A 17,106-nucleotide genomic window follows, 5' to 3' on the forward strand; every position below is an offset into this window, starting at 1 on the left:
TGACCGCTACCGTGATCAGGAATAGAGCCGCCGGGGACTGGGGGCCGTTTTTTTACGGTGTTTACCATTGGGGGTTTTGCCAATAGTTGCCACGCGTGGCAGGCGGGTTGGTAACCGCAGTTAGGTCTTTTGGGATGTTTTAAGAGGGACGCTGTTGCCCATCCCTTGACTAAACGTTTCCTTAGTTGCCTCTTATGATACTTACGGGAAAGGAAGGGGTGGCCCATTCTATGCTGGGACCGACACGGCATATTATTATTATTATATATAATTATGTCGAAAGAGTCGATTTTCAGATTTCGTCGACCCCCAAAATCCGTATTTGTTTATGTTGACCCCTGGGAAATTGATCGATTCCTTGTAGTCGATATCGACCACTTTGGGAATCCCTGATCTAGACACAGACGGCGTAATATGTATCTGTGTCTCTTTATCGTACATAATTTGATAGAGACAGTATTATTGTAGAGACATAAGGTAGAGGTTTTATTTATCTACAAGGACGTCTATAAGCATACAATATTATCAGCGTCTCATTGTTCTTTTTATTTAGGAAAGAAAGTAAACGGTCTTTGTGTATTTGGGGCGGTTGCGTGTGTAGGTAAATAGCGAAATAATAAACTACACATACATGTACAAGTGTTTATTTATTTGTGTTATATACAAATAAATATTTACTGTAATATTTTTTCTCATAAATTACTAGCTCGAATAGTTTTTTGGATCATATATACTTTTTAGACATGTTATATACTTATGAAAAATAGCGACAAGAGTCAGTAATGAAGAAAAATTAATGAATAAATAGATAAAGTAAAATTAATGAATAAATAGTTACCACTTTCCATCAGGCGGATTTAGTAATGAATGATCTCTTTTCTTTTTATGCTATTAAGTAATTACACAATCATGGTTACTGTAAATCATTTCACAACATTTATACAGCATACAAAATGCTAGTAAAGTACAAAAAGCAATGGGATTTAAAATAAAGTCAAATTGAGCCTTTTCAGCTTCACTTATCATCTCTTACTAGTGCCCCGCCAGTGTATACTGTTAGCGTAGGCGGTGTTACCATTTCATTATCGTCCATTGAATGATTGAACCAAGACTGTATATATTGATTCGTTCAGCCATTTTAGCGTGATTGAATAACAAACTTTCTATCTTTACAAACTTTACATTTATAATATTATTACTAGTAGTACATATTCAAAGATATACATAAATCATTTTACAACATTTATACAGCATATAAAATGCTAGTACAGTACAAAAAGCTTTAAAATAAAGTCAAATTAGAGCTTCACTTATTGTTGACTGTAACGGTATGGCCACTAAAAATGGATTCAAATTTGAAACGACAGCAATACCGCCGGCTGTAAACCGTTTACAGATAGATATAAAGGCAACAAAGACCTCCGTTGTTCAGTTCACTGAAAATATTCGCGCATTTTAACGTTTCGAAAGGGCATTCTGTGAGTTTTGATGAGGCGGCAATTTGTAAAAGTATATAACGTTATTCGGTAATCGATCGATGAATGCAAATGTTATCGGTTTAAAGAAGGATTTATTAATTATCGATTGTATCATTAATTTATTTATTTAAATTTTATTGACCAATAAAATGTGGACTTAATGCTATAGGCATTTTTTACCTTTAAGATGTGCGGAGATACTCGATGGCGGTTTAAAGAATAATATTATTTATATTTATAAGTATAAGATGGAAAATTACATACATAAAAATATTCATAAAATAAACATACATATATACTAATATAATATCATCACTTTTAATTACATCGATTGTGGTCGTGGGTTTAATTGTGATATGATATTGCGAAGATTTGAAAATCTACCAGATCAATAATACTAGAGGGAGACTTTGTACAAAAGTCGATTGCTTCCTCTGTCCCATTCGTGTTTCAATCGTGAAGCAGTTGTGTTTGCATGGCTGTGTTTCGGTTTGAAGGATGGGATATGGCGTGAATTTACTAGGTACAGAGGAATAATACCTGAGTCCTCACGAATGGCAACGCATGGGGGGTATCATGGGCGAAACAGTATACTCTATTATGTCTATGGTACTGCTCATGTCTATAGGCGACGGTTACCATTTTCCATCAGGTGGGCCGTCAGCTTGTTTGTCATTCTAAGTTGTATAAAAAAAAATCTAAGTATCTCTGTAGCGATGATGAACCTCGTTAAGAAACTTATTAAATTAAAGGCATAGTATATAGTTTTAAGAATTGGTAAGGCTTGAGAAGCGCCACGCGTGTCACAGTATAGTGAGCTGTTCTGTAATTAGTCCATGGTGTTATACTCACATTTAAAAGATGGTTACCACTGCGGATTTTTCATTGTGTGGGTCCTTATAATGTCATTTTGTATTCAGTACTTAGAAAATAATTATTTAAATATAATAGGACAAAAATAAAAATCATCATCATCATCATTTCAGCCATTATCCGTCCACTGCAGGACATAGGCCTCCTCCATAGACAGCCATAAGGAATGATCCTGAGCCACCTGCATTTACTGAGTCCCTGCAATGCATTTGAGGTCGTCACTCCATATAGTGAGAGATCGTCCTACATTGCGATTGCACGAACGAGGCCGCCACTCTTCAAATTTTTCTTCCTCTTCTTCAAGTTATGTGACCAACCCATTGCCACTTCAGCTTGCTTATACTTCGGGCTAAAAATAAAAATTCATTTGAGGAAAATCGAATTCTATTATTCAATACTTTATTAATATTTAAATTGACGGCAATAAAAATAATAGTCCATAATTGACTTGTGTTTCAAAATTGCACACGTCCACTTATTAGAAACGATTTATATTATAAACGATTAGTTTTAGTATTTTCAGCTAACATTATTTAATGATACTTGTGCCTATAATTATTAATATATATCCTGTATTATACATATTTAACATATATGCATGGAATTATATAATTTTGTTTGATTGATATGTATATGTATGTATGTATATCTATATGTGTGTGTGTGTATATATATATGTGTGTGTGTATATATATGTGTATATTATATATATATATATGTATATATATATGTATGTATATGTGAATATATGTATATCATTTTCATATATTTTTAATTCTTTTTTAATTTCTATCATACCTACTTGTACAACAATTAGTCCATTACCTTAAGGTTGTCTTGAAAAGATTGCTCTCAGCAATAAGACCGCCTTACTGTACTTATACAGATGTATCGTTGAGTTTGTAAATTGCCTTGATTGTTTCCTATATTGTATAATGCAAATAAAGTATACTCATTCATTCATTCATTATTTATTGGAGATTCATATAATGAAATTTTTTATGAATAATATGCTACTATAAAATATCGTCGAGAAAAATTTATATAAAAAGAATTAGATTTTGTATCGTAATATCTAAATGATATTCATAACATGATAATTAATTAATGTAATACTATGATATTTTGAAGCAGTTTATTCTTAGAGTAAGGCTTTATTTACGTAGTTTGCGTTATTAGATAGATAGACAGATAGATAAACACTTTATTTGAGCCATTTATGACACACGTAAATTAACAAATGAGTTTATACAATCTGATTATTTACACTTTTTTAAATATAAGACAAAAGATAAAGTACACAAAATATGTTTCCACCAAGTGTGTCGCAGTGACATAAATGGGCTACAGTCAGTGATAGTTTTGCTTAAAAGCAAAGCACTGATTTTCAGCTACAGCCTGAAGTTAGGCTACACGGACGCGTACAACAAATCCAGAGTGTAACCTGTGTAACCAATTTAACAGTCAAAGGTAAAATTGTATTATATAGATACTTACATAAATGATGCATAAATAGTATATTTCATTAATTAATTAAACATACAGTAAAAATAATAATTATTATGACTAAAACCCTTCACACCAATTTTATTTTAATATTTCCCATGTACAAACATTGTCTAGTTACAATTTTATAACATTAGTAAGATTATGCCATTATCCTTATTTTTGTCAATCTTGTCTGGTATAAAAGTACAAAGCAATAAATAACAACAAGCCAGCGAGCAATTTATTTTAACTTTTAATGCGGGCTTTGGACGGAACGGAAAAAAGTTGCGACGAAAGAATCGGGCGATACTTCGTCCGCCGATGAGAAAGTTTTGTTGGGCGGGGTTTGTTCGCGCATGCGCTGTGGCTGCGCCGAAGAAATGCTGTCCAGACTTCGACGTCGACTGTTGATGACCCAACACAGCAGTAGTCGCGGTGTCGCCGCGTCATACGGACGCATTCGGGATGCACAATTGCATAACTTGCGGCCTATAGTGAAAGAAAAAAAAAATCATATAAATACGCGGCCTTCGATCCCGCCACAAAAACTTCGGACGAAGTTTAACAAACTTTCAAAGTTTGAAAAAGTTTCGAAAACTTTTTTTTTTCGCGCTGAATGAAAATTTGTCTCTTTCTCGAATAGGTATATTGAATATTTATTTTTATTTTATATTATATGAATATATTAATATAAGAAGATAAGGTAGGTGCATCTAAACTTTAGATATTTAATAAAAAAAATAATCCAAATTGTGTCCCATTATATCCTGTTTAATTATAGTTGCATAAGTATGACACTTTTATTAAAAAAAAAATATTATTATGTTGTCGTAAGCGCTAATTGAACTATACACAATAAAAGATGTACAAGATAATATAATAAAATTTAAAACAAAGGTCTTACATGAATTTCTATAAAGGAATACATAAAATTATTATCTAAGCACAAAGCGTAAAAGGTAAACTATAAATCAAAAATAAAAAAAGTTTGGACTTTTCTAATTCGTAGTCTGTTATGTGTAATTTAAAAAAAATATGTACATATCATAATAATATGTACTCATAGATAATTAAATATAATTATAGAAATATTACACTTACGCGGATTAAAAATTAGTGTCTATAATATAAATTTATTGAAGTCTACATATTTGTATTCTGTTATTTAATGATACAAAATTTATTTATCTAATTGTTTTTTTATAATTACTGAGTAAAAAAAAAATCAATGAATTAATTGTAATTATTGATAAAAATCTTCATTATTTCATATTAAAAATATACTAACTCTAATATAAAAAAAAAAAAGGTATATAGGACCATTACGAAGGTAGGAGTTACTGCTAAAAATTATTATGATAATATAATAATATTATTTGCTATAATATTATATAAGATAATTATCAAAATTACAATTGTCAAGAATATACACACAATAAAAATAAATACACAGACAAATTGAGAACCTCCTTTCTTAAAGTTGGTAAGATATGCAATACCTAATTAGTCAGCGTAGTTGGAAGCTCGTTAACCCTTAAAACAGCTTAGTAAGTTTACATTGAATATCCACATTTCCTCATTATGAAACTGAACCTCACAATAGATGCGCATTTACGTAGAAAGTGACCGCGATTAACCGAATGAACCTCCATGACGGGTAATTTGGAATTTAAATATATCCTTTTTGGAATAAAACTATTTTATACAGGCTGAAATGAAACGAGAAAATTTTTTAGTCTCTCAAATTACCACGGTTTTTTTTAAATATATCTATTTTCTTTTTAAATAAAGTACGGCCTCTGTTTCTCGCTGGTAAAGTAACTTTTTGTGTAAAATAATTTATATAATCGGATAAGTTTTTTTTTGAGCTTATTAATTACAAAACAAGAAATATACAAATCTTTCTTCTTTATAATACTAGACCCAGATTATTAATAAAAGTTTATTAAAAAATCATTACCGTAATAATAAAAAAAATTTAATTGGCACAGATCAACACTTAATGTATAAAATTACGATAATGTACGATGTATTGATAACGTGAATTTCACTAACACCATATAATTGTTTGTAACTTTATTTATTTATTTAAGGAACACCAACAGCATATTGCATTATAACATATAGGTATAACAAACATTAAATATAGTACAATATTAATGCACATGCCTATTATAGGTATTTACAGCATTTACTTTAACATAAATAATATCCAAAATAAAGAGCTACGCTATATTTGATTGACCGATTGTGGTAAAATACACATGTTTTATATTTGACCTAATAAAAACCTCTGCATATATGTAGTCTATATAGTAAAATATTCGTGTAAAGAAAAATCTAATGTTGAGAATTAGATTTTTATAATAATATTAATGATAAAAATCTAATAGCAGATATGTATTGTCGTGTGGTCCCAGAATAGAATGGGCCACCCCTTTCTTTCCCATGGGTATTGTAAGAAGCGTCTTAGGGGACCTATTGTACGAGGGATCTACAGCAGTGTTTCTCTTAAAAGACCATCGAAAATCGAATTGCGGTTGCTAATCCACCTGCCAATTGTAGTAACTACTGTCACCCCCCTTATGGTGAAGGCCAATGTTCTATAATGGACAATTAACAACTGATACGATGATAATTAAACAAAGAGTTCAAAGTTTAATATGCAAAATGTTCAAAACGTCAAATTAGTTCATATTTTTAGACATATAATACACATTCACGAGTATATATTAATGTCACACACCCGTCGGGATAGACAGAAACGATAAGACGTCAAATGTTAATTCCGGTATTCGATTCAAACGGTATAAAGTTTAATATAATGTTATCAATTTTCACGTACGAGTATATCATATGCCGGGGTCGAATTATGAAGTACCGTCCCGAAACCTACTTATCTCTGAAATTAATATTAATTGATCATGTTAAGAGTTTCTGGAACGGGCATGCATGAGCGAGGCAAGTTATCAATGTGGATGAAGTAAGAGATGCATGTATGCGTAGATATATAAACTTTTAGCAGTCTGTTTATTCATATTTGTTTGCATCTCATTTTTGTTTTTTGACATATCATATTGTTTAATTGTCACCGTAAGAAAATAAATTCAATTATTTTTATTTTACAATTATTATATGTAGCTTTGATATGTATCTAACATAGTTTTTCATCCGATATTATGTATGCAATAGCTGGAAGATTATTTACCGGCTATTATCAGAAATAAAAAATATTTTTAATCTTGAATACGTGTGTTTCATACGTATTCCCTCGGCAAAAATTAAAGCAAGAATGAATGAAAGTCAGTCATTCATTACTGCCCTCTCCAAAAATAATAAATACAAAAAATATGTAACGGATAAATGATCGAAACAATTACAATACTTAAATTCAAAATTAAAACAATTGACATTCCAATAATCTAATTAGAATTTTCGTGACAATATTTTATTAACATTGTACTATAAAATATTGTATTGTATTTATTAAAATAATAACACATTTAATAATTGAATTATAACAACGTTAACAACAATCAATTGACTATCTATTAATAGTATTAGTTAATAACAATATGTATTTGTATAAAATATAATCATATAATCTAACATATGTTATTTTTAAATTATTGTATCAATTTAATATTGTTTATTACGTTGCACTGTCAATTACATTTTCTGTTATTCCTGTCTACGGTTGACAGGTAGATAACGCCATATGGTGTTAAGTCCACAATTTACACTGTCTAGATGTACTAAGATTTAATAAAAATAAATACTTATTTATTTTATTCAATTATTTATTTTATTCGCCTATACTGGTTTCACATTTTATTAAAATAAAATACAGCTTACATTACTCGCTGATAATGTAGCTTTCGATGGATAAAAAATAAAAAAAAACAGAGTTTTTCATTTATCGATTACAACTAAAAAATAAAAAAGAAATCTTTCCTCTTCATAAAATTATTCACCATTATCATAATCATATCAGTCCTTAACTCTACAAAGAGTTTGTTAATACTTACCATGCTTGGCAAGCATATTGGCAACCACAGTTAGGCTTGGCTTATATTTTAAGAGGGACGCTGCTGTTCATCCTTCGACTATTAAGTTTCCTTAGTCGCCACGCGTTAGGAAGGGGTGGCCCATTTTATGCCATCACATGGGATCATATTAGTATTGAAGCGTTACCTATTTATTATACGCATGAAAAAGAATATAATGCTAGAATACTTAGAACGAAAACGTATCCAATAATAAATTTATTTGTCATTATTGTCTGTTGCGAAACGTGTTTTGTTGTTTTTCTACAATAATAATTAAAAAAGACATACAACAAGTACAAAATTTTACACATCCGTTTTGCGTTAATTATGATGTGTATGAATGTAAAGACATCAAATACAACTCTAAAATTTTAATCTGTGAAGAGAAAAGAAACAATAGGGACCTCAATTTAAATGGAAATTTAGAGGTTCACAATCTTCTTATATGCAAAATGATTTGTTAGATATTCACATTAATTCATATATTACTCCAGTCGACTTATTTACGTACAAAACAGTAATAAAGTTTTAGGATAAAAGCTCGGATGCGCTATTCAGCATAAACATTAGCTATTTTTAGATGTACACATGTTATGAATGACATTGTTCCATTTTACCGTTATGAGCAAATATGAGAGAGACAGTACGTATATGAATATTTTATCTACGAACTACCTCTTGCCCACATGCTCGTATGCGTGAATTTTGGATATAGTTAACCACTTAAACTATGCCTATAAAAATATGCCTATACGAGATTTGTGGTTTGACTTTCAGGAACAGGGGTCGTATTATGAACTCTTATTTCCAGGCAGATTACGGCGTAAATTGAATTGCCTTGTTTAGTCAGCGATCACGTGACAATTGAACGACGGAACAGTGGAAACTATATTCAATTTGGTGCAATAGTTTTTGCTTGATGGCAAAAAAACAAACATACAGACATAAAAAAATATTATTTTGACCTCTATTAATTACTCCTATTGCTGTATGTAAAACCATAAAGATAAATGATATGGGTAGAAGAGACACTCATGTAATTGTTTTTTAAGAGTGCACCAATCATTCTTAGGGCAGAACTTTTGTGCTAAATTTTCTTAAAAATCTCCTAGGACTTAATCTATGTTATGTAGTTACAATTTTATTATAGTTAGGTATGTAAATAAATGTATTAAGATAAATACTTTTACTAAACTAAATACTTTTTAGTATTAACTTCTAAAAAAATGTAAGTTTTGTTAATTACTAAACTTAGGAAAGAAGAACAATGGGGTAACTTATCGTTAAATGTGAACTCTGTTAGGCAATCTTTAAATGGAGAGATAATAATATAGTATATATTTATTTTTAGTTGTTATACATGAAAATATCGTACAAACATCATTATCACTATCTTGCTGTTTTTATACTTAATTTGTGTTCGATGTAATATGAACCAATATAAAAAAAATACGATACACTTTCTTTTTCTGTCAAAAATTACACTTTCTAGTCATTTGTTATTTTTGTGTTCACTTGTTTTTTATGCACATCATCTTTTGATGGAGTTTACATCGGAAATTCCGAGCATAGTGCTTTTTATAATTTGCTCAGTAACTTAATAATTACTATGTTGTTGGGGATCGAATCCACAACCAGTGGAAGGTAAGGCAGCGCATTAAACATTACATCATCAATGTCACCAAATGTAGTGTTCGCAGTGCGTCACGTAAGCGATGCCCCACGTTTCAATCCCCATGATCCGGACCCGGACGGCCGTTTGTTATCCGTACCGAGCGATCCGGTGTTTAACGCCTACGCACGTGCCCGTAAAATATATCCGTATTTTTATTTATTTCCACTACTTCAGCGGATGAGAGGGAAATTGAGGGCGCGAGTGCGATTTTAATAAACGATTTGTTGGGTCTGCATTTAAGTGCTCGAATTAGGCTCAGAACGAATGAACGCTCGAATAATTCTATAAAATTCACAAGCATAATATTTAAACTCGTATGTACATAAAAATCTTAATGTGTAGATAATTTTTTTTTAATGAACTAGTATTTGTCCGCGACTTCGTATGCGAGGGTTTTGCGATAAAATATACACCGCACTTTAAGTTCAACCTTCAGAACGCAAATGTGGAGGTCCATATTCAATATGGTATCATTGTTCTTATCAAAACCCATAATAACAATTGTTTTTAAATATTTCCTATGTACAGACATAGTCTAGTTACAATTTTGCAATATGTACACACATTAGTTAGCTAGTTACACATTTCATAGGTGTTATTTCGGAGAATAACGTTTTAAATTGGTATTGTATGTATGTATAGATTAAGAATATCATCTACTCTCCATCTATGTACTTATGTGTATTACTAGAACTATTAATTAATTCGTATTGCTACTGTAGACGTGATAATATTATTTATTAAAGACATGTTTCGTAGTTTACTAATAAGCATACAATCACTTCATCTGACACATCATATACTATATATGTATTATTCACAAACATCTCTCTGTCACATGTACTTAAACATTTATATTACACGTATAACTATTGTAGTTACCACACTACATATGTATTTTCGTTTTTATTATTATTACCGGAGTTAGGATTTTGATGATATTTTAAGAGGGACGTTGCTGTCCATCCCTCGTTCATTAAGTTCCCTTAGTTGCCTCTTAAGACACTCACGGAAAAGGAAGGGGTGGTTCAGTCTATATTGTGACCACACGGCTACATATTTTACCGTGAAGCAGTTGTGCTTGCATGGCTGTGTTTCAGATTTTTACGGAGGAATAACAGAGTCCTCAGGAATGGACTTTAAACAAAAGTCGATTGCTTGGTTACCACTTTCCATCAGGTGGGCCATCAGCTTGTTTGTCCCATATATTCGTGTTTCAACCATGAAGCAGTTGTGTTTGCATGGCTATGTTTCGGTTTGAAGGGTGGGATATAGCAGTGAATTTATAAAGTACAGGAATAACACCTGAGTTCTCAGGAATGGCAACGCATATACATACATATATACATGGACAAAATCGCGAGTTAAAGCTAGTCCTAATAAAATATATCCGTATCCTGTAGTCCCAGCATAGGATAGGCCACACTTTCCTTTCCCGTGGACGTCGTAAGAGGCGACTAATGGAGGGCGAGGGATGGGCAGTAGCGTCTTTTTTAAAACATCGCTAAAGCCTAACTGCGCTTGCCAATGTGCCTGTCAAGCATGGCAACTACTGGCAAGGGGTAGGCTTAGGTTCAGCAGTGGACAGTTAAAGGCTGATATGATGATGACAGTATATGTAATATTATTAACTAAAAATAGATTTGTACGTATAAACAGTTACGATGTTTTATACAACAATTTTCAATTTCTTTTCACCGTATAATACATTTCTGTTTTGCCAAAGGATGACTGGGAGAAAGTGCTATATAGCATTAAGTTCCCCTTCTGTACCAATAATTTTTTTTATAATGTGGTCAGAAAAAAATAAACAAATAAATAATGTATTGTCAGCAGACAATTATATGAGTAACATTATTGTAATGTGCCTGGTATTGTTATTAGAAACAAAACGGATTAGTCGTGCGAATACGAACGAATCCGTTTTATATTGAAAGAAACATTTTATAGGTAACCCGACGCATCGCGAGGGTACCGTTATACGACACATTTTCTTTCAGATAATGCGACTTACTCGTATTACCCCTGTTGTTACAAAAGATTATTCGTGTGTTGTATAATATATTTGTGTTAATGTCATTTACGAATTTAAAATATTAAAGACTATAAAGTCTACACGTGTTTGAAGTAAAAGATCGACAGTATAATGAGGCAAAATTAAAGAGTATACGGCTCTAAACAAAGGAACTAGTGTATACTTCAATATCTTTGAAGATATAGCATTTAGAGTTTTAAAATATTATGTCGTAAAATTAAATGTTAGTATGTTATATACCCGACAAAAATTTTCTTTTTTTTTTAGTACGTTTGTTCCATTGTGGAACAGGCTAAGGTCGGAGACCATGCTGCCTAGTCTTCAATATGATAAATTGTCTGGAATCAAATATTTGCTGTTAAATTAAATATAATCTATTTTAAAGTTTAACAAAAGTATAGATAATAAATAAAGAAAAAAAAAAGATAAAGAATTTTAAACAATTAATCAATCAAATAGTTTATTTGCATAAACATAAGTACATTTACAAATAAATGTTGTTGAATATTATAAAGAGTGCTAAATTCTATCATTTTAGGATGTCCAAATTTATATAAATTTTTCTTTTAAATCAAAAACCAATTTCTTTCCTTCTCCTTTAAGGGGTAAATTAACTGGTGTGCGATATTCCTAAAACGTCACCTTATAGTTAGAAGTGCAGGCAATATTTCTATAACAGACTATAATTTGTTACAGATAAAAAAATAATTATAGAAGATATGGCTGTATAGCCTTGTACCTTTGTCATTCCCTTAGCAGCGTATTCATTTGTTTGTTCATTTACTTTTCTTAATAAAGTAACGAGGTGCGAACGTAATTATAAGAACGCTATAAATTATTCGCGTTAAATGTAAACGGTTGATTATACTTGCTCTGCCATTTGTTATCCTTGTGGCGAACCTCACCCTGTTGATATCGTGTTAAGTTTAAGCACACACAACTGGGTGCCATGACTAAGTGAGGAAGGATTAAGTTAGCAGAAGTTTATTATCAGCTACACGACCAACTTTAAGTTTATGAAGCACTACGTTACACATGTTATTTAATATTAATTATTCCATCGTCTATAAAGGTGTACTGTAATATTTTATATTTGGCCCAAAAAGGAGAGAATTCTCATTTCGACTGTTTTGTTTTTTTTCTTTTAAAGTATGACAACTTAGCTAATTTTGTACCGATTTTATGATCCTTTTTGTAATAAGTTATAGGATTAATACATATATTAGGTCTGTATTACTTTTGTCACGATTTAAGCAAGTTTTATTGTGGAATTAAATCATAAATAATCTTATAAAATAGTCGATTTGCTATGATATTTAAGACTTGTACTCAGTGCAAAGTCAGTGTTTAAAGAGAAATAATTAATGTTAATGCTCCAAGATTTTGCTTAATAAGGACTAATTAAATTCTATAGAATGCAAAATGAATTATCAAAATACAAAATTATTGAGTATTAGATATTAGAGTTAAATATCTTAGAAAAAAAAATTGTAAACTTATTCCTTTTTAAAGTCGCTTAAAAACTATATATATTAGGATTTCTATAGCCACTAAGAAAAGATTTTATTGTATTCCCACGAGAGAGAAGGGACTCTATGGGTAAAGCCGTGACGTTTTCTTCCGCTGAATTTCGTTACAAAACAATATTCAAAGAAGATTGTTTTTCAATATACCGATTTAAGAATATAAGCTTAAAAATAAACATTATAGGGTTAATGTCGCGTATTTTACGTACCAAAATATCAAAAGTCCCTTACTCAGCACTACAATGGTTAGATAAGCAATGTCAAAAGCATCTCTCATCTTTATGGGTTGATTTTATGGTAAATGTAGGATATGCTTATCGCAAATTAGTTTACTTGCTCATATGTATATATTTACATATATGTTTAATTCTAAGTTTCGTGTTAAACTCTTATAATGCATGATTTTACAATTTTATTGAGTAACGAGATTAAATACAGTGGAATTTTTTTATGGACCGTATATTTTACAAATTTAATTATATCAAACAATTACATCCAATAAATTCTTGTAATAATAGGTATAACATAATATTTATTTAAATAGACGTAAATGATTAATTATTATATTCTAAAAGATGAATATATTTAATAAAATATATCATTAAATAAAATTAAATTAGGGGAGGGAATATTTTTAACTGACCTTATTATATATTCGTATATTAAATTTTGAACAACAAATTAAATATACTTATAATTAATCAATTTTAGTCGACTTTTAATTTTTAATTACAAGTTGTAAGATAGAATGCTGTATAATTGTTTTACTGGTTTCGAAAAAAAAAATAAGGATAAAATTATAATAATATTCATTATTCTTATCATATCAGTCTTTAAGTATCCACTGAGGCCTTCTTCATTTGGAGGTTTTTGCCAGTAGTCGCCACGCTTGGCAGGCGGCTTGGCAACCGCAGTTAAGCCTTTGATAAAGTTTTAAAAGGAACGCTGCTGCGGCTAACGGAACTTAATAGTTGAGGGATAGCCTCAACCATTTTCTGTTAGCTGCCTCTTACGACATCCACAGGAAACGAAGGGGCGGCTTATTCTATGTCGGAACCACAAAATCAACATTTATTTTTGGACATTACAAAATTTGAATAAGATAAAATAGCTCCATACACCCTGAATCCCAATCAATGAAAACTGGAAGCAGATAAGTGTTATTTCATGAAACTTTGACAAGATAACACTCCAACTTTGCCGGTCCTACCCTTTGTTGCAACTTTTCGCAGGCCTATTATTGTAGCCGCTTTGTTTCCCGTTCATAATATTGCTTCATCATTATTTTTTCCCGAGGTTTCTTTTGATGATAGTTCCGGAAGCTTGGACTCTTAAACCCGGGGATTATATTATGTAGTTACGGTTTGGTTATTTTTTTTTGGGGCAAGGAAAATATAATTGTTTATAACATATTAAAAGTATATGTAGGTGTACATAATATAGAATATTACATATAGATGAACATTGACCGAATGTTTAGGTATATAAATAGGTATTTATTTAGCTTTAAGGCCTTCATTGTTATGTTAGGTAATGATTCACAAATAGATTGATGCATCTGATATGACAATTTTTGATATAAAAAAAAATTATTTAACGTTTATCAAATTTATACGTTTTCATTATTCATAGCTAACATTTGTTTAACTTTTTGATTAGAAAGTTTTAAAATTAAATCTACTTGCAAAAGTTGCAACTTCTTCCGCAAGGATTAATTTTTATTGTTAATACTTTGTTGGACACGTCATTTATTTTTAAAATTTTGTAAGTAGGTATCTATGAGGGAGTAAGGCCGAAACGAAAACGAGGAAAAAGAAAGTTTTGTAGTTTACTAGCTTTTACCCGCGAATTTTTCCACGTACTCAGAGTATGTTTATGGGCCGTGATAAAAAGTAGCCTAGGCTCTTCTCCATCCCATATAGTACGTGTGTAAAAATTTTATAGTGATTGGTTAAGTCGTTAAGGCATTAAGAGGTAACAAACTCATTTTTGTATACCCATGTCTTTAATAAAACCATAAACTAAATATTAATGTCGATTTGCCAATGATACTTTTTGTAAATCTTTTTACTAATATCACAGATTATATCTACCTGCAATATTTTCCTTTTCAATTTACTTATTTTTAGGTATTAACACAATAAAGTGTCTTTCAGATATGGAAGTAAAGTTATATGCTATTTTAGGACATGGTAGACTAAGCTGCATTCAAATTTATATGGTGTTGATTGAGTAACAAATATCCAAACGCTCAAAACATTTTAAAAACTTTTACATTAGTAGAATCGTACTGGCAATATCAGTCATTTTAAATCCACAATCTCGATTTTATTTTTCTTTAATATGCTATTAAGGTGGAAAGTGATAACCGTCGCTTATAGACATAAGCAGTACCATGGACATAACAGGCTGTTTCGCCCATAATACCCCCCATGCGTTGCCATTCCTGAGGACTCAAGTGTTATTCCTCTGTACCCAGTAAATTCACTGCCATATCCCACCCTTCAAACCGAAACACAGCCATGCAAACACAACTGCTTCACGGTTGAAACACGAATGGGACAGGGGTACCCAAGCAAACAACTTTTGTACAAAGTCTCCCTCTGGTAAAATGATCTAAAACACTAATAGGTATATGTCGAAGAACCTTATTATTATACGTACGTAGTATAAGCTGACGTAAGTCGCACATCTGATTAAATTGTTGTAAGGGAGTCATTTAGAATTTACGCTTACGCAAATATCATGGAATGAGTGTTAACTGAAATGAAGACATTGTTTTAATGACTCAGTGAGAATTCGTTATTACTGAGCTGCTGTGACGTCACACCCATAAAGTATTCCTCTGTAGACTGTTTCATTAAAGTAACGTTTGTTGTTACATCTCAATTAATATTTGTATTTATAGCAATTAATTCGTATTTATTCAACGATTGTTTCTCGAAATGAAGGAAGACGATTTGTGATGTACCTATTTATTCTATTGTGGGAATCGATTACATTTGTATAGGATTAAACTTTTAACACGGTATATAATAGTAGCTAAATAGTTAAACGTCGTATTTCTGTCTGGCCGTTTGTTCTTATGTAAAAAACTTTATAGTGAAAGTTAGATGTTCATTAAAATTAAAGAAAAAACTGTATTACAGCAAACACTCAAAACATATTTCTTATTATTTTAATATATTTACGCACGTGTTACTTTTTGTTTCATTTAGAGACAAATTTTCATTCTAATTTCATTTCTATTAAGGCCGCCAAAATGAATTGCATCTTTAAATGACTAAAATCATAACAAGATAGTCATGCACCGATACTTTGGGTTCGGTTAATTATACCTATCACGAGGACATATCAAAGACTGCCAAAATGATGTCCCAACACCTCACTAATATGTTTGAACAACTTGGGAACTTCACTAAGAACAACCTCTCGCATAATAGTAAGCTGAGAGAGAAAGAGAAGGAGAATAAAAGTAATTCGAACCACGTGACCGGGGGTAATCAGCAGGCGTCCCCTCACAAGCATGGGCAGCCGCCGCCGCCGCTGAAGAAGCCGTGTAAACTAAGGAACGTCTCGTCGAAGGCGGAATCGTATGATTCTCTCTACGGGAACAGTATATTGGTAAGTACTATTTAATAAACATCGTTTTAACTCGTGAATCCTTTTCCGAAATATAAGGTAACTGGTTATATCGAAAGTGTAACCGTTAATAAAACGAGTATTATAATTAGTTTATTTTTATAACTAGTTTATTTTAACATATTGTGATGTTATATAGTAAAGGTGTTTAAATCGATATAATAGTTACTAATGAAAAGTAAATATTAAAAGTTTAGAAGTTTCTGGTACGAATATGTTTTTGGAGGTACGTACTAGAGTTTGTAGGTGCAAAAATTTACAAGCTATTGATTTGCAACAATGCAATTAAACTATGTATTAACAAAAATAGTATTTTACATAAACGACAATTATTTATTTT

At 31.0% G+C, this 17,106-nt stretch overlaps 1 protein-coding gene across 2 annotated transcripts in view; it reads left to right on the forward strand.

The window, feature by feature from the left end:
* Nucleotides 1-4,081: 4,081 nt before the first annotated feature.
* LOC113517251 (nitric oxide synthase-like protein) overlaps nt 4,082-17,106 on the forward strand; it is a 145,669-nt gene continuing 132,644 nt past the window's right edge. The window contains exons 1-2 of one of the 2 annotated variants that reach the window (XM_031912537.2): nt 4,082-4,542; nt 16,378-16,748. In XM_031912537.2, the coding sequence (XP_031768397.2) occupies nt 16,494-16,748 (255 nt within the window). In that variant the 5' untranslated portion in view covers nt 4,082-4,542; nt 16,378-16,493. The remainder of the gene's footprint in view (nt 4,543-16,377; nt 16,749-17,106) is intronic. The other variant, XM_031912536.2, reaches the window with a different exon arrangement.

This window comes from Galleria mellonella, unplaced genomic scaffold (genome assembly GCF_026898425.1).
Source record: "Galleria mellonella isolate WM207_F2 unplaced genomic scaffold, CSIRO_AGI_GalMel_v1 utg103, whole genome shotgun sequence".
NCBI classification, from domain to species: Eukaryota; Metazoa; Arthropoda; class Insecta; order Lepidoptera; family Pyralidae; genus Galleria; species Galleria mellonella.